Below are 25,096 nucleotides of genomic sequence, written 5' to 3'. Positions count from 1 at the left end.
TCTGGCATAAATTAATATTTATTTCAAATTAAATTTTTAGAACCTCACTTAATCAGAGGACAATAATTGTTTCTAGTATATCTGATTAGAAAAACTACTCAGCTTATGACAGAAAACTAAATCTTAATTTTTCTCCATGTTAAAGTAGTTTTAGCTAACCGGAGCAGTTACCATACTGCGTACAGCCAAATAAAATAATTGTTTCATAAAAATTTTTAGGTCATAAATTTTTTCCTTGTACTTAAAAAAGTTTCTTGAGACTGTGCTTTTACTGAAGGACAATGAATTATAAAATATACATTTAGTGTTACTGAAAACAGTAGTAGTAGTAGTATTATCTTGAAAACAGCTATCTTCTAAGTTAATAAAGACTTACTAGGTTTCTAACACCTATTATAGACTGGGTTTTAATTATTATTATTATTATTATTCCCCTTTACTTGCATTAATGGTAAAAAGTAACATGTTTTGTAGTACCGGTCAGTCCCTTGTGGTTTGAGACCTTCTTGGTCCAAAAGTGGTTTTTGCATGTTCTTCACATGATAGTTCAACAGCAGCTGACATTGAGATTGAGGGAGGAAATACACAAAATTCATGAACGAGCTCTTCTAAAATCCGTGGCACGTGTTCAACGTGCACCTCAAAAAATCCTTGAGTAGACAGTTATTTACATAATTGCAATGGTGAAGTATTGCTGCAGTGGAAATTCGATCTATCAAAGTCATATGAATGCCCTTGAAACACAAAACTGGTCTGTTTGTGGCCTTTTCCTTCATCCTCCTACCAGTTCGAACAGCAAACAACACTGAGATGCTACTGAAGTACTGCAAGAAGCAACACTAAAAAAATCCATCTTCGACATGTCTCTTTTGTTCATACTCAGGCTGATTCGTCTGCCCATCACTGGGAGTTTCTCTGTACAAATCCACCTCCTCTTCACATCCTTGACATTGCAATAAAGTGGTTTTCTCTGTGGAGCAGAAGTCTGTAGACGACACGGCAAGCTTCCCCGTGTGCAGAGCTGGAAGGTGCCCATGGGGTTACAGGAAGCTGTCCTCCACCAGGTCTGAGGAGTCGATCCCAATGTCGTCCATTATGTCAATGTCCTCAATGGTCTCATCCTCTCTCTTGATAAAAGTAGAGCTACTGGAACCAGTTTCAATGGCACTTTCTTCAGATGTCTGGGAACTGGAAGAGACAAACATCTCAGAGTTAAAATATGTGGTGAATGTGGCTGGGTAAATACTCCGGTCTCCAGGAGAACTGAACACCATCTCCCCACATGCTTTCTGACCCGTGGAGCAATCTTAGGTGACGCTGACCGCCCGTTTCTTAGGGCATGGCAGACCTTGTATCTCAAGAGTAATGAACCCCCTTCAAATGAAAAGGAGCAGGTTGTTCACATGTTCCTCCAAGCACTTTCTCCCAGGAACTCTTTAGAGAAATAGCTTTATGACACTGCTGTGACAATAGGTCATTTACGTAAATCTAGAGAGGTCAGGTGAAAATAAGATAACAATAACAAACAATAAGATAATAATAACAGAGAGGGGTAATAAGTCTTAATCTGGACAGTGCTTCATCCCCCTCTTGAAAATTGTGCAAAAAATATCAAAAAAAGTCTCTAGGTTGCTAATTCTATACACTATGAATTAAGTGCTGAATTAAACCCCCTTCATTCACAGTAAGGGTTACACACTGTTGTGCTGTAGGGGAATTGGTCATGCAAAATTGACAAGGGAGCAGTACAAGGTCCTGGATAATCTGCTGTCAATTAGAAGAATACCACAGAGGATGTCAAAAACAACTTGTCCTAAATTTTGGAGCCGGTCTCACATAGAATAAATCCATGCCTTGAGACCTCACATGCAGCTCCAAGGCTTTGAGATGCAGGGGCAAGATTTATTGCAAAATGTGCCCACTGAGCCACCAGACAGCCCCTGTGACTTGGCCAAGCTAGCAAGGGATTCCCAGTGACACACAGGAGCACCCTACCAGCAATCCTCATCCCCTGACAGTCACAAAAGAGGCAAAATTAGGTTTCTCCAATTGAAAACACTGTGGCCAGTCATATTGCCATACTTACATGGGACCTTCCCAATAAGTAGTCCCAAAAGAGGCAAGGAAACCATTTGCAGACTGGGATGGTAAAAAGTGTTAATGCACATCTCCAAACATAACCTAGAATGGTGACTATGGGCTATGTGGTTTGTAAACCTCACATACCTGTGCCTGTTCCTTTTCCCAAGCTCATCTTCAGAAACAGGGTCAATGTCAGGCAGGGGGATGATGTACCCACTGTCAGCACTCAGCCTCTGCTCATCAAATCCACTCTCCCTGTCCTTTAACTTGTCTTCATTCTTGTAGGTGACACCAATGTAAGCATTGTCACAGTCCCCCCTCATGCGTGTGACAGCTGGGTGATCACTTTTCAGGAAGTCCAGGTGAATCTTCTCGTAGCTCTGAAAATATTCATTTCAAACCCCTCATTAGATGCTATTCGCTAAGACCACCTTTCCTCAGACGGATAGCTGTGATTCATTAACCCAGCAGATATTTGGCCCTGTGAGCCAGCAACGCTGGATGGAGAAGCCCAGCATCTTCAAGTGACTGGGAATTTGAAGACAAGCAGATTTAGAAGATGCTGGAGTGAGTGTAGCAGCACAAAGCAGACAAACAGATGTAAAAGTGGGGCAGCAAGAGGGGAAAAGGATGAAGGTGGGTGAGAAATGAAACACTGAATGATGGGGCAGGCAGAACTTGTCCAGAGGTATCAGAAGCATGAGAGGAAAACTTGCTCGTGTCAGGGTCCAAAGAGGGACATAGGGAAATTATAGATGGGGTCCAAGTCGTCCCTTTTCTAGAATTCTTTCACTGCCTAGAAAATTCTATGAAAATATATAAAACTCATTCTCCAGTGGAAACACTGAGTTGATTGGATTTCATCAGAAATGGAGAGTTCTGCTTCCAGCTAATGCTGCAAAATTGCTTCTCTCAGTAACTTAGCTTCATGTTCCCCAAACATGCAACATCCCTGTCCAAATCATGCAATTCATGTAGGTTAGGATGCCCCAGTTCAGTGCTCATGGCTCTGATGGCTGAAACAACACTTATAATTCCCTCTAAAACAGTATATAGAAAGCACAGAGGAAATTCCAAAGAGCAAACCTTTTTGTACTCTCCAGGCAACAAACTCTCCACAATTTCACTCAAATGGTAGAAAGAAGGTCTTTTCTCTGGTTCACTGTTCCAGCATTTCACCATGATCTCATACCTGCAGATAAGATGGGAAACCGATTTAACCAACGGGGAAAAGAAAATGAGTAACCAAAGAGAAACTAAAGCCAAAATTGTCCGGAGAGCGGCCAGGTAGGGGAAAGCCAAATGCACACATACACTTCATTGGTAGCATGATCGGGTTTGGCCATTCGGTAGCCGCTCTTGATCTTATTGTAGAAAGTAGAATCGACCATCATGCCAGGATATGGTGTGCCACCTGCCGATAAAAGAGAAGAAAAATTACCACTCTGTACTTGGCTAACCATGCAGAGATTCCCAAAGACTGTCTTGCTGTTAGTGTCAAAAATTGTTAATGCTATAATTTGACATGCCATCAAGATTAATCTTTCCTAGCCAATGTTTCACATCAGAGCTGTTGTCTTGACCACATTAAGTCCTGATGTGAAACGCTGGCTAGGGAAGACTGAAGTAGGTACTACTTAGGAAAAAAAAAATCCCTCTGTGGTGTTTATCATGTGTATTGACTGGGCTCAGAGGCTGGATGATACCTGGATCAGGTCATCAGCCTGCATTCAGCAGACCTGAGGTCATGGCTCTGCTCTGCCACTGACTTTCTGTGCCACCTCAGGCAAGTCACTTGCTCTGTCTGGTTTTATTGCCTTTGGCACCTGCATGACCGCTGAGTGATGTGGCCTGACTTACTTGTCTCATGGCTGCTGTAAGGACAAAGCCTTAGTGTGGGGTAGTCCCTTCATGCCCAAGTCTTCCCACCTGGGCAGGTACTTTTAGACAACAGCTAACATGTTGGGTGCATGGCTTGCCTAAAAGTTTGGACTTGGCCCCTGAGCTGACACAGTTAAGCGATCATGTGGGGCTACAGCATACAGATATCGCTGATGTGTAAAAGGATAAGTCAAGCTGAAGTCAGTGTTGCAACAAGATGTCAAACTTGACTTTCTTAATAAACATTGCTGAGGGTGTGTTTTGCTTTCTTTCATCTTTCTCAGGCAGAGGAGGAATACTACCATATTTACACCAGAAAGCTCAGCCCTTTCAAAAGCAGGATTTTCACCTAAAACTGGGCTTCAGATCCTTCCTTACAGGTAGGACAGTGAAGCATAGCTGTGCCTCAGCTCCTGAGATACCCAGCAGCACTCCCATGCCTCCCAGGGATGCTGGATCCTATGGTGCCCAGAGATTACCGTAATCAATACCATAAATAGTGGTGCAACTGCTGTTTTCTGAGAAGCAGCTATATGACAACTTATTCTAGAAAATAACATTAGGCTCGGGGTTGCCGCGGGGTAGTAGTAGATACCATACAGGCGTGATTAATTCTGCTCAGAGCAAATCTGGGCAATGCACGCTTACTGAAGCAGGCCAGCCACCCTCCCGGGAGGCTAATTAATCAGGCTGAGGAAAGAGCCAGGCTGTTCCCAGCTGGGAACTGTACATTGTCTGTAACTGCTATACGTTGTCATAACCACTTTACGCTGCCATAAACCAACTGTGTGAACAGTGCTGACCTGGTAATGAGAAATCAGCCTCCCAGAAGATTGACATTTGTTTTCTTTCTGTAACGGGACTAAAATGGGCTCTTTCGAAATGTATATGGAGAGACTTTTTCAAACCGGCCGCTGGGCTGGGCTGCAGCCCCAGGCGCCCCGTTGCAAGGGGAAGCGTGTTCCTTCTCCTATTATCCAGGAAATCCATCCTGGCCCGGTACACCAATACTTTTCCACAAAAGCTTTTCACTCACTGCTTTCAGTTTTCTTGCAAAATAAGAAGTATCTTGCAAAAAAAAAAAAGAAATCTAAAGAGAACTTTTGGAGAGTAGGGACATTTTACTTCACACCCAATGCTGGGATCTGAAACCCCATATAGAAGAATAACTAACCGTTGATTTCACACATATATTTTTACTGTAGAATTTGAAATACTTCATGTAGAACAGCTTGAACTGAAATAGCTTAATCACTACACATAAGAAAGCGTTCACAGTACATACCAAGAGAAAATATTTCCCACAGGAGAATGCCATAAGACCAGACATCACTTAATGTTGTGTACAGATTGTCAAAAATGCTTTCAGGTGCCATCCATTTTACTGGGAGGAAAGTCTGTAGCAAAAAGAAACCCCAAACCGCACGGATTAGTCATTAAAGAAATGCTTCCTGTTACAACTGCTGTTTGATAGCCACGATTAACTTCTCTCTAATAGGAAAAGTTGTGTTAACCTGGCTAGTGTTTATTTTTAATTCCATATAACGCAGAGGTACCAGGATTATAAGGAATGCTACTATTTGCTCCCCACAAAAACTAATTAAGCCATAACTGTATTCATTTTGTTACTAACAAATGACCAGGCTGATTGAAGGTATGATACAAAAGGTGGCGCTGCCGATTTAGGTCTGATACTTCATTGACTGAAGTGTCACTACTCTTCATATCATGGTGACAGTTCCTTAATAATTTATCCAGTCACAAAATGTGCCAGTTAAAATGTAAGCCTGTGAAGTGCTAAGTGTGGCCAAGTGCTTTTCAACTTTAAAGCAGAATTAGGAAAGTTACAGGAATTAATGAGCTGAAGAAAAATTGTTCTCAGGAGCGTTCATCCCAGTGGTCAATTAGTGTAACTAACACTGAACAGCAAGCATATTAAACAGCATTTAAGACTGACACTTCTAATTTCAGTTAAAGCAGAGCTCAGGAGATTAAGAAGTACATACGCTGCCCTTGGAGACGTAGTTGGAATCATGCATGATGTCTCTAGCCAGCCCAAAGTCACAGATCTTCACGATTTTTCCTTGAGCCAGGAGGACATTACGAGCTGCCAAGTCACGGTGCACACACTGTATGGAGAGAAAATAAGTTGTTCAAGGATGTGCTAATTCCACGAGGGCCATTTCCCTTGCAAAGATCCCTGAAAAAGGTCTATTAACTTTCTGAGCACAGTCTTAACAAGACCTTCTACTGAGCAGGCACCTGGACTGCCCCACTAGCAGGGGTGGGGAGGCACCAGTACTCGGAGCCAGAGAGGGCTCATGCAGATGTACTGCAGTGGGGAGAAGACAAAAGTGATGCCACCTTTTCCCCATCTACCCATCATGTACTAGTGATATATCTATGTTTCTGACCATGCTGGCCTGTGGCTGTATGGACCCTCCACCGGGACCCTGCTTAGATCCACCACCATCTCTGGTGGACCCTCCACCACAGACTGCTGCTTTGATTTTTCCAACCATAGTGATCCCAGTTGACAGGTAAGTGAGAAAGCTGTCTACAGCCCCAAAAAGAATATTATATTGTGTTGTGTTTTCAGAATCTAAATTGAAACCCATAGTTGGAGACAAAGACGTTTCTACACTTCCTTATATTTTACTTACTTTCTTATTTACTTACATTTTTAGAAGCCAGGAATTCCATTCCTCGAGCAACCTGGTAGGTGAAGCTCAGCAAATCCAGTAGGCTGAGGCCCTCCGAACTGTCATCTGAAAGAAGGTTTTTGACTTCTGATTCTATTGAAAAAGAGAGAAAAGTGTGTCGGTGCTCTGGAGTGTGAAAGCAACATCCATTTCCCCGTACCTATCATGATCCTGAGCTGATGACTTTAACAGAATACCATGACCCAACCAGTCTTTTCATAATAACTAACCACTTTTCATGTCTGCATCAGCCACTGACACATACTGCATTCTTAAAAATATCCAGTATTAAATATAGGTTTTGGGTTTTCTCCTGTCTGTATTTTTTTTTCCCTGGAGAACTGCAGGAAAAGGTGAAGTTAAAAAGGCCCACTGAAGTGTTTTACAGGTTGTTTACAACACTCAGTGTGTGGTACAAAAACATTTATTTAGGGGCGGTGCCTTCATTAGGTTTTTGTGCATGCATGTGCATTCTTATCCGTTTACTTTTGCTGAACACTGTCATGTTTCCCAGCAAGCATTTACTGGGAATAATCCAATACCAGCAAAAAGGGTTAGGAATTCTATGGCAAGAGTTCTTATTATTTTTATGAACAGTGTCAGCAAAATACAGTCAAAATTCAGTGATTCATTTACCCCGACTGTCCTAGAGCGCAGTATGAGTACATTAGTCTGCCATGTAAATCTGGGACTGGACACGGTTCAGTTTCTGAGGCCTAGAGGCAGCAGTGACGGGGCCTATTTTTAAAGCAAAGCATATTTGGTTTCTGAGAAGAGGGCCGGGGAATGGGATGCATTCATTATCTTCATTACATAATCCAGGAAAGTATTTGGTAGTGTTCTGCAGTTGGTAAGTGTCAGTTAATGCGAAATGTAAGTGGAAACAGAGCCATATAAATTTACTATTATTATTGTCCATTGCTATTGCTCAAAATCTTGCAAACTACGAGACTAACAAAATCGCTGCCTCCGAAGAGTGCCTCCAGCCCCGCTGCAGGGCACAGCCGCTCAGCGCTTCCGTGGAGAAGTGAATACACCACTCCACACCTTCTGCTCCAGGAGCATGCACTCCTGTCCCCAAAGTATAACGAACATCGCAAACATAAGATTTTGGCTTATAGCTTATACTGACGCACTTACAGAACACAGCTGAGTATCTTACGTCCATATAGAGGGCAAAAATAAGATATGCGTTATATATAAGAATTATTTGTATTAATGATGTATGCAGAGGGACAATTCTGTGTTACCTGAGATAGATTTCTTCTTATATGAAGCAGGCCGGTCATACACAGATCTCTGAATATCGGAGTATTTAGACCCCTCCTTCCTTTCCAGCATTGGCACATACTGAGTGGTATCAGCTTGTTTCATGTCCATGTATTCTCCAGTGTTTTCAAATGATAATATCACGTAACTGAAATTGGGAAAAAATACAGGTGTATCAACTAGTGTTGCCCAGGTGAATCCCCTGCCAGAGCATCCTGTAGATCTAACAGTTCTCTTATGGTGTACAACTGTATTGCTGTGAAATATAAGAGTGTAAGAGCTGGCTTCTTGATAGGGAATCCATAAAGATTACATATTACTACATGTATTACCACATATTAGTACATGTAACCATATATCACTGTGGTCAAACACAAGGGCTTCAAACTTACCCTTCTGTCAACAGTCAAGTATGTAAACACATATTGCCTAACTTCCCAAAATCCTACTCAATTTAGGTATTACCACCTAGGGCTTTTAGCCCAAGGTGTTCCAAATTATAGAGGTAATTTATTCATCCAAACAGTTTTCACCAAATCTAGTCCCGCTGAACAAACCCGTGCTCAGAGGAACAGCCCTGGCTGTACTCCACTACCAAATCAGTTGATCTATTTGCCTGAGTGATTTTTTGAAGGAATTTCTGTTCAACTTCTAAATCCTGGTTAATTTTATGACATTGCTTTATTGCTGAATGTATGATGACAAGCTTCCTCCACCAAATAGGAATTCCGAGTAGGAATCTATTGAGACTGGCTAAACCACTGGCAGATAAAGGAGAGTACTGGAGACTGGAGAACAAAATCTGCCAGGTTGTCTGAAGGGAAGGAGTTTTAGACAGTAGAAATTCCCCAAGCAGGCAAACAAGGAAACTGGGTAGTGGTACTTTACTTTTAAAACTTGGGTGGGTAGAGGCAAAAGGATGTTTTTACAGAAAAGGGGAACACTGGGCCATGCTTTATTTCTATTGCAGTGTTCTTTGGGACCTCAGGATGTCAATGGAGAACTCACGGTGGTCCTGGGGCTGCAGGCATCTCTACACAGGAATCTAGGACACATGTCAGGGAGACTGAACAAAAAGTGCCGAAACCTTCCCAGATAACATGATAAATAAAAGTCTAATGAGAAGAATTAGGGAGGGATCTAAACCAATGAATGAGAAGAATGGAGTAAGGGTTAGTAATGACATTTCCTTGAGTTTCAGATCCCACTTTTTTTTTTTTTTTTTCCTTTTTTCCCACCTTCTTGTGCTTTCATCAGCTGGGTTCATCCCAAAGATATCCAAATCTTTCTTTGGCTTCTCTGGGTGTCGGCTCAGGAAATTATCCCTGTTCTTATGCAGGTAGTTCACCAAATCACCATAAAAGCAGTATTCAGTGATGATGTAAATAGGACCTGATGAAGTAAAGCAAAATAATGCATTGATAAGTGCGGTCTTTCAAAAAAAAAAAAAGACTTTGAAAATAGCAGAAAATAGACTATAAAACATAAAAAGTATGGGGGGTTAATACACTGTTATTTACTAAGTTATGACTGCAACTACTACCTAACTACTACCAAACTAGTCGGTTTGTGAAACCTTTTACTTGTATATATTTATTGTTAAATCCTTTACTTGACATTTGTGTGCTTGTTAAGCAGTGAACAATGGCTCCACAGCAAACCTCCATTTTGTCAGGTAAACCCACCTGATTTGGTACAAGCTCCAAGCAGATTCACGATATTCAGGTGGGGCCCGAGATGTGTCATGATCTTCAGTTCAGACATGAGCGCCTGTTTTTCACTGGATCTAGCTGTAGCTGTTGGAAAAACACACCAGCCACTCAGTGAAAGCAACCGCTGTTTTCACAATAACAAACAATTTCTCCTTGCTTGCCTCATTAGAGGATTGCTACCATGGTTTCTTGAAGAAGACCGTGTCCTTTACTTGACAAGGGACTTTCTGAGGATTTGGAGAGGAGTTACAAATCACTAATAAAGGACCCATTTGACACAGCCCCGTATGTGACCCAGCCTCTTTGTCCCTCTGCAGGGGTACAGTGGGTTGCCCAGGTGGCACAGGGGCACTCTACAAGCTGCTAGTTTCAACACAAGAAAGCTCCTCGCGGTTCCTCCAGAATCGCTGCATCTGATTCTCAGCTCATGAACTGGGAAATCTTCAGGGAACTTAAGATTCTCACATGAGACCTCCCTGTTTTTGCTCTGCTGTATTGCTTTCATTGGTTCACAAACATTCATGGCTATTTTATCTTTTTCTGAACTTGCTAAGTTATCACAGCTGCTATTGTCCACACAACTAGAACCAAACTTTGGATGTTTTCAGAAGCCTGGATAGTGCCTGAAAAAGAACTGAAAATGCCATCGAAGCAATCTAAGATATAATTTTAAATTTCAGTCATTTCACAGCACGTTTTCAACTTCAGATATGGAGAAACTATTCATCACAACCAGTGTTTAAATAACCCCATGGGAACATGCACTACCTAGCTTGGGAAACAGAACAGTGACAACTTACGTTTCAGCATTTTCACAGCTACTTTCATCACCGGTTGAGAGCGACTCAGTCCATATGCAGTCCCTTCGACTACTTTTCCAAAGGCACCAGAACCAAGGATTCGACCTGAACACAAGGGAGAGCATTATTTATTTCAGAGAGTAACAGCAATTTGCCTCCTTTCCTGCTGCCATTCCTCTACAGGTTGTGATTCCTGTGTGGAAGGAGCACACTCACTCAGCCAGACTAAGGGTATCATCATCATCATCATCATCATCATCATCATCATCATCATCATTATTATTATTATTATTATTACTGTTGTTGTTAAGCAGAAAAGGCAAATATATTTCAAAGAAATGCTGTCATTAGGTACAATCCTTAAATAAAAACAATGAAGCAAACATCAGGAGCACATCTGCACATGGGAGCTCAGCTCATTCAAATTCATCCCCGACTCTGCCCTGCCACTCTCACTTTACCCTTTCTAATCATGGATTCTCCTGCGTTTAAGTTGACTTCTCCACCACCTGACTACAGTACAGTTGTGCCCTTCACTTGAAAATCTGAATTTAACTCCTTAGTTGTAGTTTTGGGCTGTTATATCAGTGCTGGGTGCACCTAGCAGTAAGATAGACTGAAGCACATCAGCAGCACATTCAGAAATAGACAAGCAGGACCGTCAGTGATCCGCAAGAAGCTGAAATACATGTTGATCACATATGAGGGGAAACTCCTCTGAAGTTTAATGTACAAGTGTGTTTCATATGCTTGGATAAATTTTATTGCAAATTTCCAAGTGCTGTAATGAAACGGCTAATGTTTATACACACTTCACTCTTCCCACAAATCAATTTAGACCAAAATTTTGGATTTTCATATCCTGTCTCCTGATATGGCTACAGTGCGCAGAAGAATTGTGTACAGATTGAGTGAGATTTTAGAGTAATATGAACTGCACAATCATCCTCCAAAATACTGTATTTCATGGTTCCCATATTGAAGAGTAAGTTCATTAAGGCAACGCTTACTCAGTGAACCAATCTGTAAGTGAGCTCCAGATGCCAGGATATTTTCATATTCCTGGCAACCTCTTTATTTTATTTTATGTTACTTTTTAACTTCCAGCACGGGAAGGACAAGCAGTGACTTTTACTATGGAGATATACAGCATTTTGTCTTTGACGTTAGTTTGCAGTTTGAACTTGCCGCCTTTTACGCTTCTGAAGGTGTTATCTGGCATGCGATGCCATATGTTTCTGTTATCCTCTAGCTACAGCCCCGCTATTATTGTATACACTCTTTTAAAAGAAAATTTTCAGCCAAGCAATATCTACATCTTTAACAAGCACAAGAAACGGTTAAAGAGTGCTTAGCTGAGTTACCACTGAAGAACCTCTCCAAGACTATGACAGCATAGTTTGTCACACACACAAAAAAACTGTGCGATTTCTTTTCAAGATTCCTGTGCTCCAAAGGTTATTCTTCCCAGTCAGGATGTGAGAAAGCTTCCCACTAAATTTCAGCCTAATTCAAACAACCTGAGCCTGAAATTTGGCCCCTGAAACTTTTCAGACTGAAGGTCTGGGAGCCACATGGCAGGATGCAGCCCTTCAGAATGTGATGGCATTTGCTGATGCTCCTTGATCTTCTTGTCTTCACGCGCCAGTTCCTCCCCAAACCATATTGTAGGCTGAGCAGGAGGCGCACATCTCCCTCTCCATCACCTCTGCTGAGCCGGGGTGCGTGTGGAGACGGTGAGAGCGCTTCCGGAGTGGCGGGGAGCCATCGCTGCTGCTTCCCCTTTTCACCCCTCTCCGCAGACGTAGCCCGAGCCCCATGTGCTTTACACTGGAAATTCGGAGCCAGGTGGGAGCTGACTGCTTAAGAGCTGGAGGCATCTGCAATGCCATCACGGCCCTGCTGTCGAGGCCTTCAGGGGAGCCCAAAATTCCAGTGTGTGTTTTCTTTTCTTAGTATAAAGGCACAGCTGTGATCTGCCCGCCAGAGGAGCAGCGCTGCTTCTCCACCGCAGAGGGACAGTACAGACACAGCAGAAGCTGGAGGATCCTCAAATTAACCCAGGAACCACACTTAGGGGTGAGGGCCATCTCTTCCCCATCCACAGAACTTATCTGCTGAGCCTGTCGGAGAGTTGCCGGTTTTCCACTCAGAGGGGGCACAAATACAAAGGTGAAGGCTGTGAATTTGTTCCAGACGCAACCTTCTCAACTGGATGCTTTTTTGGCTAAAATTGCACGGGGATGATCAGCTCACCCCAAGTTAGATCATTACTCTCTTGGTCTCCACCAAAAAAACCCAAACAAGTGACAAGCTTTATAATCTACATACAGTTTCTCCTTTCATGAGAAATTAGGTACCACATCCCTAAAAGCTGTGTAACTTGAATCTTAACTCGCCTTTTGCAAATGGGGGTGGGTCTGACTCTGTGTCAGACCAGCATTTCATTTTATTAAGGCCACCAGGACAAGCGGGTGGCTTGCTGGGAAGCGACGGGAGCAACTCTGTCACCCCTCTACAGCCACCCCAAGATCATGAGAAATGGCGGCGCTCGGACCCCGCACCTCAAAGAGCCCTGCCCTCGGCCATCTCAGCCGAAGGAGGAGGTCCAGGTCCTGCTGGGACCTCACCGCTTCTCAGCAGAGCCAGGAGAAGGCAGTGGCATGGACGCAGCTCACTGCAGTATCGCCTTTCTCGTTCTGCTACTCATCTCCTAGTCTTGTGCCGGCTGCTGAGTGCTTCAAACAGCAGAGCACTACGCACATCGCGGAGGGGCGATAGCAACGGGAAATTTGCAGCATAACCCAAATTTATCAGTTGAAACCCCAGCCAGCCAAGGGTGAGGGTTGGCATTTAACACAGCGCTGCACTCCAGGCACTACTAGCTTGAAAAACAAATAGATGCCAGCTGGCTTACACAGCTAGGGTGGGAAATGCTTGTCTGGCCGAGCCAAAATGGGTTTGTATCCTGCTTCAGAGCCTCCCTTGAGCTAAAGGTGTAATTGCTTTGCCGCCACCTCCCACTTCGATGAGAGAAAACCCGCACAAACCAGAATTATCAGCCGCAGAAACAAAAGAGGTCGCCACCAGCGAGCATTTTATATGGCAAAACTGCTAGCGGGTAAATGTTAACCGTGTCGAGAAGAATGCTTGCACAATCCGGATTGCTAAAAGGGAACATAGCATCAGTTTTTAAAGCACTGACTATCCTGAATATACTTGTAAACAGGAAGGCATTGAAGTAGGCTGGTGCTCGTGAGTCAGAGGGAGACAAAGTCACAGTGGTGGTCTGTTAACAACTCAGATCTGACAAATCCTATTTAGGCATATAATTAAAGTCTGGGTTGTAATGAAATAATTCCATTAAATATCCACCCTCTTCTAGTTTTCAATTAGCAAGATGAATTTAATTAAAGGATATCGTTCCTGAACCAAGAATTTTTGTGCTGCTTCTTTGAAGAACTAGCATCAATTCCTTCTCTGTGGTGGGGGAAGGAGAACTACACCAGGGGAGTGCGTTTCTTAAAATATATCAAACAAAAAAAGCCTTTTGTTTTCTTCTCCTGTATTTTGTGCACACAACTGGGTGCACAGATACCTCCAACAGAGGGACGCTTTATCAATTTAAAGCGCTATCTGGATGGAACATTAAAAATGTCTATAATCATTACACTTTCAATTAATATAAATGAGAGTTTACACCAGTCCTGAAGAGTTAATTGCTAACCGAAATCTCTATGGACTCCAGTGCAGTGATAGCAAAGCAAGAAAGTAGTAGGGGAGGGAAGAAGAACAGTAGCCACAAGAATAAATTTTTAAGTTACTCTCAGTACTGATATATGCACATCGTGGATTAATAATTTTAAAAATATTCTTAATAAAACTACATAACTACTTGCAGATTTCCCTCAGCCTCTGCATATAAGAGTATAAATGTCTTGCAAATAAAAAATGCCGATGCACTTCTTGTGGGTGCCTTAGCAGGAGTGAGTGTTGAAGAGGGAATCTAATGCTGGGAGAGGTCCCCTAAGCCATGCGGAGGTGTGCACTGCCCGCAAGGCATGTGGAGGAGAGCTGGATCGGAGGCGTAGGAGACACTAACCCAAGGAGCTCAAGGCTGACACCGCTGGAGGGGAAGAAGATGATGTGGTAGGAGAACAGAGAACAGACAAGGTACAGAGAGGCTCTGGACTTCACAGCCATGAGTTTAATCGCAAATCCCAGTAGCAGAGACCTCAGAGTTCTCCCTAACCATCCTTATCCCCAGAGAAGGATGGGATTAGTCCCTTAAAGGAAACTTACCAAGCACTAACCCGTCTCGAGGAAACTCCCATCTGGAGTCATAAGGCAGTTGCATTGGGTCCACATAAATGTATTCATGGCCATCGGGGCTGATGGACTCAATGACTCTCCATCTTATCTCATACCTCGGCTTCTGCAAAGCACATTGAATGCAAAACCAACCATTAGTCCTGTATTTGACTTCCGAGCAGATCAAAACCCAGCAGGGCTCAATATGCAAACTGAAATAGGGTTTTTTCTACATTACCTGTTTCCATATGATGACCAGGACAATCAGTGAAATTATCACGATCACTAACAGCACTAAGACTGCAGCAGCCACCGTTAGTTCTGATCGCAAGGCTGTGAAGTAAAAAGACAGACCATATTTTCCTCTTGAACCATGAGGAACATGACATACGCACCAGACATCCACCTCCCATACCACTGCAGTTCCCGCGTCCCGCAGATGTGGCAGGAGCAGTCCCTGGGGCTGGTGACTGTAAAGTCTTGCCAAGCCCAGAGCTGCCCTGCCTTCCTGTTTCAAAACCAAATGTAGAGATCATCTAGAAGAACATCCCATAGCCAGTGGCCATAAAATGATAAAATGAATCATGGAACCACATAGTAAGCGAAAAACAGATGCACCATAGAGACCTGTAGAATGCCTCGCCTACAGATGGCCCAGGGTGGAAAAAAATCCATTTTCATTTATTTTTATCTGCAACAATTCACATTTTTGTCTATTAAGACTGAACTGGGGTGTATTAGAGAGGGGTCAAACTGGCTGCTGTAACTTCACAGAAGGACAAAGCAAACTCACTGGGAGCCACGAGCTTCAGTTCCCGAGTAACAGCACCGAGGTCATTCCTTGCCACACATCGCACAGCCAGGGTTTCCTCTACTTTCTGGAAGGTCACCTGGCTTTGCACCATGTTTTTCTCATCTAGGTGGGCTTCCATGTGTATATCAGAGATATTGTTAGTCAAAAGAGTCCATGAGGTGTCGTTGCTGCACCTGCAGAGAAGAATAAGGGGGAAACAGGCGTTGGGCATAGGTATGGACAAAGAGTGAACAGAACAGCAATCACCTTTCCCTATTTCTTCTGACAACGATCATTTTAAAGACCAGAAATGCTAAAGACCACTTCTGTGAAAAGCCTACAGCTTTCTTCCGTCAGAATAATCTACCTTCAGATCCTCATTACTGCTGCCACTTTGAAGGCTTGACAATGCAGCCCAGCAGCTCTGGTCTAAGTAGACCTTGGTGTTGCTATGTATCCCATAGAGTTATAGTACTGGATAGACCTCTATTTCTCCCTGACTCCTTAGTGCTGTACAAGGCTCCCTGGGGCAGGTATAGGAGGCAAATTGTCCTACCAGGCAGTAAGTTTTAGCATGATGAGAGTAGAACACAGCTGGGAGGTGCCTGCGGCTCATACTTTCCTTACATGCATGGTCTCCCTCTCCCTGGTGGATGACCTCCCAGAATAAAAACAATCTCCCAACAGCTACAAGAGCCAGTCTAGATCTACCAAAAATGGGAGTCACTACTCCACGTGTCTAAAACACTTTGAAGGTGAAAATTATAATTTATCATAGAATCGTAAAATGGTTTGAGTTGGAAAGGACCTTAAAGATCATCTAGTCCCAATAATTTGGGGGGAAATAATTACAAGTGAATATTTAGAAGCATGCAAGACTGTTAAGGAGGCAGATGGAGCTACCTGTGAAATAATGAAAACTCCCTGAATGGAGGGACAGCTATTCCTTGAGATCCTTACTCAAACTGGGGCTGTGAAATCTGCTGAGTTTGCTTATTAAGCACAAAGATTTATGACAGAAACCTCCTGAGTCAATGCATTGTTTCTTCTCCTACAGGGTGCCATCAGTAGGAAGGGCACTGACAACCTCTCTCAAAATATAAGCCTCTGAAAAGACAAATCAGATTTATAGCTTACTGGCCCTTAATGAGGAAAGCATGGTACAGTAACTAATAACATCAACTAATAACATCAACTAATAACATCATGACACAGCCGGTCATATTTTAGATAAGAAAGCACCCACTCCTCTTACTTTTTAATGTCCTTGCAAACCAGCCATTCCACATCAGGAAGCGGGGTCCCCTCCGCCAAGCACCTCACTGTCTGCCCACCGGCAGAGCCATGATGATCATCCACGAGGTCTAAGATCAGGGCTGGAACTGGGAAGGACATAGGAGGTTGTTAAAATACTCATCAGGGTCTACAAAAGCAGCCCAAAATTTCAAATAAACCAGGACAGGTATGGTTTGGCTGACAGCTTAGCGACAGCTAGGAACTCATCTAGGGGGTCTTTAACTCCTGTAGGACACAGCGGATCCTAGGCTAGAGCTATGAAAAGGAAGTGCTGCGGTTATGCCACGTCTTCATGTCATACTAAATGAGCTATCGTCCCTGCTGTCAGCTGGAATAACTTAGGCGGGAGGATAAAGTTTCTTTTTGGCTGAAGGCCAGTGCCGAAGTGAAAGCCAGGATCAGGGTACGAGAGCTCCAAGGCCTCGGCACGCACGCACTCCTCCGGACACCCCGCTTCACACCTTTCTTATCGCAATACTCCAGGCAATCCGATGTGTAAGCGGATCGAGTCTTTGCTGTGTGCCTCCAGTTCTGGTGGGCAAGGCTCCTTACCTTGTATTAGCAAGGAGAAGGTGTATCTTTTAACCTCATCTTCATTTTCAGCAACCAAAGTATAGTATCCGCTGTCTTCTTCTTTAGCCCGGATCAATTTTAATATACTCTGGAACCTGCAGAAATGAGAGGTTTTGTTTGTATTTTTAAAGCAGGCCAAAAAAAAAAATATATATCCTCTTCAATGCAACATATAACTTGGGTATGTGGAGATAATAATGTAGTGGCATTTGGCATTTCTAGCATGCCTTAACACTAAAATAATTATTCAAATGGTAAATAACTACCAAAATACAACTGAGAAACAAGTGGGCATAGTTATATTCTGCAGGGATCCAAAAAAGCCCCTGATGTTATTGGAAATAGCTAGAAATTATTGGCGCGGAGATATCTTGGAGGGACTGAAGAGGCTTAGTACTCAGAAACCAAGATCCCTATGGTCTGGAGAGGTCGATATTATGAAGGGAATAAGAAGAGGTAGATTAGGCATCGCCCTTTAGAGCAGAAAACAAAGAAATGATTTCTAAATGCCACTGAGGAAGAAAGAACAAACTGCAGAGGAAAGAGAGAGCAGGAGCAGTGCCCAGGTCAAGTCAACATGGCAAAGTAAGAGTTGGAAGAATATTTTTACCTTGTTTCCTGGACTCTGTTGGAACTAGTAACAATCTCAGTAAGATTTTCTATCAGAGTCACGTTATCCTTCAGCCAGTACATTTTTGGTGCTGGGTAGGCCTGCACATCGACAACAAAGTTTTTGACTTCGTGCAGATTGACAGCTTCCAGAGGGCTGAACTGAGGCTCCAGGTGAACAAACCCTCTGTCTGTAAATGAAAAAGTCTTGGGTAAACAACGCTGCGCAGAGTTTTTCAAGATTGGTGTTTTCCAACACATTAATAATTTTTGGACACTAAAATCAGACTATACCATGAACTGTAATGACTACTTTCTTATTTTCCTTAACCTCCTTGGTTGCATGCCGAGCAGTACATTCATAATCCCCTGTGTCTTTCACTGTTGCCTCAGGAATGGTCAAGGTGTAAACCAGCTTCTGCGATGGAACTTTGATATCATCAAGTTTTATCAGACCTTTTTCTTTCTGTAGTTTGGAGAAGGAAAAAAAAACCTTACTTAAGTAACTGAGCTGAAAGTACACCATTGAGGATCTATGATGCCACTGGAGTGAGAGGAACCATCTAAACCCTGTATGGCCGAAGGCTTTACTCAGGCAGGGATGTATTTTCAGCCACAGGCACTAAAGGTGTGTCTATAAACAATACCCCCTTTTGGGGGCAGGCACAGAAGGGTAAGGAGGTTGAGAGCTCATATTTTGTTCACTCAGAACAAAATACCATTCAAAATTTGGGTGAGGAGTCCAAAAGTGTTTTACTACTTGCACGTTACCTTCTCCTCAGACATAAAAGCTGTGAGGTTTTATTTTGAATTTTATTTGTTCAGTTCCCGTGAAGTAAGGTGAATTTTTATCCCCTCCATCAGACAAAAAGTAAGCAGTTGCTAGATACTATGCTCTGCCAGCTCTCAAAACAAGAATAATTTATTGACAAGGAGAAGACTGCTGTGAGTAAAAGGATGGTGAGAATGGTAGACCATGTTGTCATGAGAGGCTGGAACAAAAAATATGCTGGGGGCAGCTTTGAAAGGTGGCATATAGCAAAGATTATAATGTGCAACATGGAAAACAGAACAAAACGTTCTTAAATCATTTTTTTTCTCTTGGGTTCCTAACTTACTTAAATAAAAGCGGGGATTTGGGGTCACAATTAGGTAGTCACTTCAACCACTCCACCCCTTCAGTGACCAGACGTTTTACATGGGATACTCTGAAATTCTCCATTGACAGGGATAGGCTCTAACCAATAAAATTTTTCACTGCAGAAGTATGTTAACGCTAGTTTGAAAATTTTTCAGGTTCTCCAGAAATTTGAAGGTTTTCTTACTAGGTGGTTCTCATTAGTGAGTAATTACAGTGACTGTAAGAGTCATTTTAATTAACACCTGCATAAAGAGGAACAATGAAGTCTGTGAACTTGATTCTTCATCATCCTCTATTATGCCCAAGAACCCAAGGTTTAAGAGACCCACTTTAGAGGTTCAGACCTCCAGCAGCAGAGCTCCATGCACACGTCTGACACATTCCTAGACCTTTCTATTTCCACAACATTTCTTTTTTTCAACCAGCACAAGACCTGAGAGACAGCATTCCTCCCTCGGAGGATGGACTCCTAGTCACACCTCAACTTCCTCTCATACTTTGCATACTTACTAACAGCAACCTCTAACTTTTGGGACTGACTTTCTTTTGTGGTAACCTAAAAGTAAAAGAAATTACTTTGTTTTCTCTCCTCAGCTGTCCTCATTCAGAGAAGAGGAGAATATTTTGCAACCCCACCTTCTTCCCCAATAAGTAACTACAAACATTCAAACCAAAAATAAAATAAAAAGAGAGATATTTACCACTTTCCCAGGATAATTCCACTGTAAATTAACCACCTCGTTGTCAAAGACCACACAAGTTACTACAATGGTCTCGCCTGTTTTGTAGACAGTTTTAAGAGCTTCAATTTCAACCGGCAGCTGTGATGTCGCTAAGAGAAGAGGAAGAGAGCAGATTTAGTTTTTAAAAGTATGCAATTTTCTCATGGTGCGATTTCAGGGAGGGGATTTCCATTTCACTTCCTCTACTGAGGAATAACCTGGAAAATTCAGTGAGAGTACTGCTGGTTTATAGCGACATAAACGATGTGTATTTTAAGCATGAAGTGTACAGGCATTGAGTTCCATCCCCCAAAAAGTGATCTATGCTTAAAGTTAGAAGTCCCTGACTCAAATGCCCCTGAGAAAAGACACTCGTTATAAGAGCAATTTCCCATTTTGCTAATCAGCAACTGCCTTTGAGAATCCATTGCCGGCCAATAAAAACTTTATTGTCAAAATATTTTAATGATGCTGTTTTTCAGACTTTCCAAAGTCCTATGATTTGAAGCCACTGGGCAACACCAGTCTTCTAAGATTCAGCCAACAAGATGAAAACACCTGAATTACAGAATACATTTCCTGTACCCATTTGGGAGAGGAGATAAAGGACACTTTATTCTCATCAAAATGGTACTTAACGACTAAGTAAATTAACAGATAAATAACTAGCAATACTGCCAGAGGAGCAAGGAGCTCATCATCTGATACAATCCTGTCATGTTGGTGCTAATACAGCTCTTACAGTACGAGGAAAGAACTGGGCTAGATATTATTACTCTTTTTTTAAATGAACAAAAAGAAATACCTCTTAAAATATAGATGAGGAACTCATCGGACTTGAACTCCACACCTTTAACCATTGTTTTGCACGTATATGAGCCCGCTGGGAAATTCCCTATGAAGCCTTGTTTGCTGTCATAGAAAGCATAGACAGCTTTGTCTAAACTGTTAATTAAAGTCACTTCAGCACTCGGGTCACTTGTCCGGCAAGGGATAACAGTGGGATCACCTTCTTCTACTAGGATAAACTGGTCTTCTGGTATGGAAGGAACAAAAGGCATGTCTGGGTCTGTAAAAAACAAGAGGTAATTTTACACTGCCTTGTTTGTAGTAAGACCATGTACAAGAACTGGATAACAATGACCACTTATAGCTCGTAACTGAAACTAGTACAGTTTATTACTCCACTTTTTCAGAGATTGCAGGTAAGCCATGTTAATTGTATGCAGCATCTCCTTTTTGTTATTCAACCTAAGCACAAAACAGGAAAGAATAGGCAATGCAAAGGACCTCAAGGAAAAAAAGCTAAGCATTATTATTCCCCTTAGACCTGGTTCTGAGATATTCCTCCAGTGAGGGCAAAAGGATAGTAAGTGACAAAAAGCAAGAAAATCGCTACCGGGTGTGAAAACATTCATGCAATTTTTGGGGACTAAAGTAAAGATGCATCCACTTTATCATAGACAACTCTATCAAGATATATGTACAGAAAAGATCTCAGGGAAGAATTTGGACTTAAACACCCTGGTTTTATGACACAAGATTTTTCACTCAGGTGCAACATTCACTGCACAAAAAAATTATTAAAGATCCTGCCTTTTATTGGTACAAATCACTCAGCTTCTTCAGTTAGATTTTTTTTTTTTTCCTTTGGAAATAGCAGCTCTCTCCTAACCAATACATAGGCAGGGGGAAAAAAAAAAAAAAGGAAAAAAATCCAAACCCTTTCAATGTCCAAAAGTAGAAATCAGTTTCATGTTGTTTATGTTGAACACCATTAAAGCCAAATTTCAACAAAAATAGTTCAAGGTACTCATCTTCATGCATTTCTAACATGTCCAACATTACAGTTATGAGACATAGTTAATTATGGTCACAGCATGTGGTTTTCAAAACATGGTATTCAACCAGAAAAAAGCAAACAAACACCTGGTAGTTTTATTTCCTTTAAAGTCAACAAAATACATGCCAACTTTCCTATCCAGCCAATCCAAAGCCTGAGTTTAAAACATAATTGCATAATATATCCAACTTAAAAAACACAGCCCTCAAATTATCTCCATTTGGCCATTCAGAATAAACAAATAATCCCTGCTAGCCTGAAGCTTCTGTGTGAAGCTTTATAATAAAATTTAATAAATAGCAATCCAAATCCCTCCAACAATAGACTTTCTGCTGCACTGGCAGGCTCTTTGTAGCAATATTCCAAACACAGCACTCCATCCCAAAGACGCTGCCAACTCCATGTATTCATTTTCCCACTGTAATTTAAAACAGAAACAGGATTCACCTAGTTTGGTTTTCTGTGTGCTGTTAGTGAAAATGGGATATTGTGTGAAGTCTCAGTGTAATACTCCTTGGCTAAAGTGGGTTGCTGCCACCCATTGCCCTCCTAATTCATTGCAGGAAAAACAATTGTAAAGACAAAGTTTATAGTGGAAACAGAAACATTCTCTATAATTTGAAGAAAAGGATATGTTACTGCATTTATGACGTCTTGATGGTTAGTGAGTGGAAAAAATTACAGGGTGTCTCTGCCCTGCAAATCTGGTAGGCTGATGTCTAGAGGCGTTTCAAAAGCAAACCAAAAAACCCTCTTGAAGAAATCTTCCATCTCTTGTCTTTATATTCCTTCACTGAGTGAGTTACAAGACTGCTTAACACCAACAACGTCTTCTGGTGATTTGGTTAGAGCTGTTTGGAAATCGAGATACATGTGCAAAAGCTTACAGCCTCTGCTGAAACATCTTCTTGCTTCAAGGATGAATGCAAACGCTTTACATTTGTTCTGAGAAATGGATGAAAAAGTCTTGGAAGCATCACTGTTCTTGAATCACATGTGGTGAATTGCAAAAACTTAATGTCACTGCAAAAATGCCTTTAAAATAGGTTCCTTTAGTGCTTCCTGAGATTTCCCCCCTTCCACAGTCTTCCTTGCAGTTGCAGACATCATCTCCTTCACAACATACTGCAGTTTGGCAAGATGATTTGCAATCTCTTATTCTCTCTTTCCTTTCCTATTCAAAATATTTACCACAAATCTGCTGGCTTGATCTTTCCTGGCCCTGCAGTTGTGCCACTCATCCCCTGAACCTCAGCCAAAGCCGAGGAAACATCCAGACAGGGCTTTACAAAAGCAGTCGGTTGTGGCTCAGCCTCTGGTGCCTATCTCAGCTATGACAATAAAGATCTTCATCCCATGGATAGCGTGGAAAGCCTTTAAACAGATTTCCAGTCAGAACAAGAGGGAGAGAGAGCAAAGCTGGGGATAGGTACATCCAAAAAGAAGGGATGCCATTTCTTCTGGGTCCAACAGGTTTTCCACCGCTACAGAGAAAGGCAGTGCAGGGCCTGGGAAGGTTGTGTTTGCTTTGAAAATTACAGGGCACTGCATGGTAGCAGCACATTTTTAATCTTGCGTCAGGCTGGCCAGCAAGAACATTTCTCGTTTCACCCTCCCTTGTGACAGCCACCCCTAAGATGGCTCCGTTGCGTTATGCTTCCCAGGCCCTGTGCACACATGAGCTTTTCCCAGTTCTCAGTTCAAGCCTAATTCAGGTTAAGAACAAGATATAGTCTTCCTTATCTGGCAACTGCTTTAGCGTCAGACATGGCACTGGTTTGGTCAGTATACGTCCCAAAACATCCAAGTCACCCCTGAAAGGACTGGCGTAGATGTTAATCCCCACCTAGGGGCCAGGCAAACCTGAAGGCTGGACGTGCTCCCGCAGCTGACCACCAAGGCCTACTACCCAGCCCCTGGTGGGCAGAAGACTTCAAGTCTGAAGTCGCGAAATCATCCCTCTTCTTGAGAACTAAAACTCTTACAAAAAAGTAGTGAAAACCAATAGAAAGAAAGAGGAACATATCCATAGACTCACAGGTCTTGATTTACATGTTAGGAAATGGCCCTGGGGTCACTTATCTTCCTCTGACGGCAAATTGCCACCAGCAATATGCCTCTTCTGAACATCCACAGTTCAGCCCTCCCACACAAACCTGCAGGTACAGCTGTGGCATCCCCCACTCACCAGGCACGTAGATGTAGATGTCCTTCCCTTCCACTTCCCCATCCTCCACTTGAGTGTGGTTATAATAGCAAACATACAAGCCCGTATGAGCGGCTGAGGCATTTCCGACTTCGAGCACTGTCACGAAGAGGCCACTGTTGTTTTCTTCATGTCTAATGTCTATCCTGTGACTTCCCTCAGTCACTGGGTACTGCCAGCTCACTTCGCTGTCTCCAGAGCATTTGAGCGTGAAATTGGAATTCAGCTGTACCACCATTTCGTTCCTATTGGGAACAATAGTCGGCAGAGGAAGCTGGCAAAACGTTAGGAACGGTCCTGCAAAAAGACATGAATAAATAGCATATGAACAGACAGAACAACCTCAGCGCCGAAAGACAGCAGAGCGGATCCAGAGCAGCCGTTTTTCTAACCATTTCAGAGGTGCTGATGTCCCGGGAAATCTGCCCTTGTTAAAGGCCAGTGTTTTGCCCCATGGATGGCAAACAGCTTCCCTTTGAAATGCTAAGTGTTTGCTTGCTGACTTTTGTTTGTCAAATCAAGAGGTGAAAGACAGAAGTGAAGTTAGACATGGCCCCCAATTCACACCTAGGCTTCCCAGCCCCAAAGGTGGGCACTGATCTGCTGCAGACCAGTGAATCCCACACCCTGGCTGCTGGGCCATGGGTGCCTTACAGCTCCGACAGTGATCGTCAGGAAACCAGCAGTTGTGTCAGCCCTCCAGTAAGCTCACAACTGACATTGAGGAACCTCTTCCCAAAATCAACACATTGCGTTTTACATCTGGCTTCTATTTCTGCAAAGGGATGGAGCAGGAGTTTAGGCCCAAAATTTGTGCATCGGGTCTGCCTCTAGCCAAAATGTATGGAAGGTTTATAGCCAAATAAAACCATAATTTGCTGAACGATACGTTATAGATGGCACTGGTTTTCACATACAATCTACAGTTAGAGACTCAGATTTGCAAGCCTTAGTAATTTGTAGGTGGGGTGGTGCAGATCCAACTCCCAGAAGGAAAATTAAAGGATCCACACCCTAAAAAAATGGGGAATTCACCAGGGAAATGGATTCCCTGTCTCAGTCTATCAAATGACCTGTACAAAACAGACAGAGCAGTCCACGATAAACAAGCTCTTAGGCCCACGGTGTGAACGTGGGCTCTGGGCCATAAACCGGC

General features: G+C 42.7%; 1 protein-coding gene across 1 annotated transcript in view; it reads right to left on the bottom strand.

Annotated features, from left to right (window-relative positions):
• Positions 1-697: 697 nt before the first annotated feature.
• Positions 698-25,096, bottom strand: part of PDGFRA (platelet-derived growth factor receptor, alpha polypeptide) — a 24,999-nt gene continuing 600 nt past the window's right edge. Inside the window, exons 2-22 of the mRNA XM_009884981.1 lie at positions 23,923-24,237; positions 20,697-20,960; positions 19,871-20,001; positions 18,323-18,494; positions 18,030-18,219; positions 17,399-17,514; positions 16,806-16,932; positions 15,551-15,744; positions 14,996-15,090; positions 14,749-14,881; positions 10,447-10,551; positions 9,620-9,730; positions 9,173-9,326; positions 7,916-8,082; positions 6,643-6,758; positions 5,970-6,092; positions 5,249-5,360; positions 3,397-3,496; positions 3,169-3,274; positions 2,227-2,462; positions 698-1,188 (exon numbers count right to left, since the gene is read on the bottom strand). Coding sequence (XP_009883283.1) covers positions 1,041-1,188; positions 2,227-2,462; positions 3,169-3,274; positions 3,397-3,496; positions 5,249-5,360; positions 5,970-6,092; positions 6,643-6,758; positions 7,916-8,082; positions 9,173-9,326; positions 9,620-9,730; positions 10,447-10,551; positions 14,749-14,881; positions 14,996-15,090; positions 15,551-15,744; positions 16,806-16,932; positions 17,399-17,514; positions 18,030-18,219; positions 18,323-18,494; positions 19,871-20,001; positions 20,697-20,960; positions 23,923-24,237 — 3,215 coding nt within the window. The 3' untranslated portion in view covers positions 698-1,040. The remainder of the gene's footprint in view (positions 1,189-2,226; positions 2,463-3,168; positions 3,275-3,396; positions 3,497-5,248; positions 5,361-5,969; positions 6,093-6,642; positions 6,759-7,915; positions 8,083-9,172; positions 9,327-9,619; positions 9,731-10,446; positions 10,552-14,748; positions 14,882-14,995; positions 15,091-15,550; positions 15,745-16,805; positions 16,933-17,398; positions 17,515-18,029; positions 18,220-18,322; positions 18,495-19,870; positions 20,002-20,696; positions 20,961-23,922; positions 24,238-25,096) is intronic.

This window comes from Charadrius vociferus, unplaced genomic scaffold (genome assembly GCF_000708025.1).
Source record: "Charadrius vociferus isolate BGI_N301 unplaced genomic scaffold, ASM70802v2 scaffold134, whole genome shotgun sequence".
NCBI classification, from domain to species: domain Eukaryota; kingdom Metazoa; phylum Chordata; class Aves; order Charadriiformes; family Charadriidae; genus Charadrius; species Charadrius vociferus.
The sequence above is the reverse complement of the archived record's forward strand: the minus strand, read 5'-3'. Positions and strand labels throughout refer to the sequence as shown.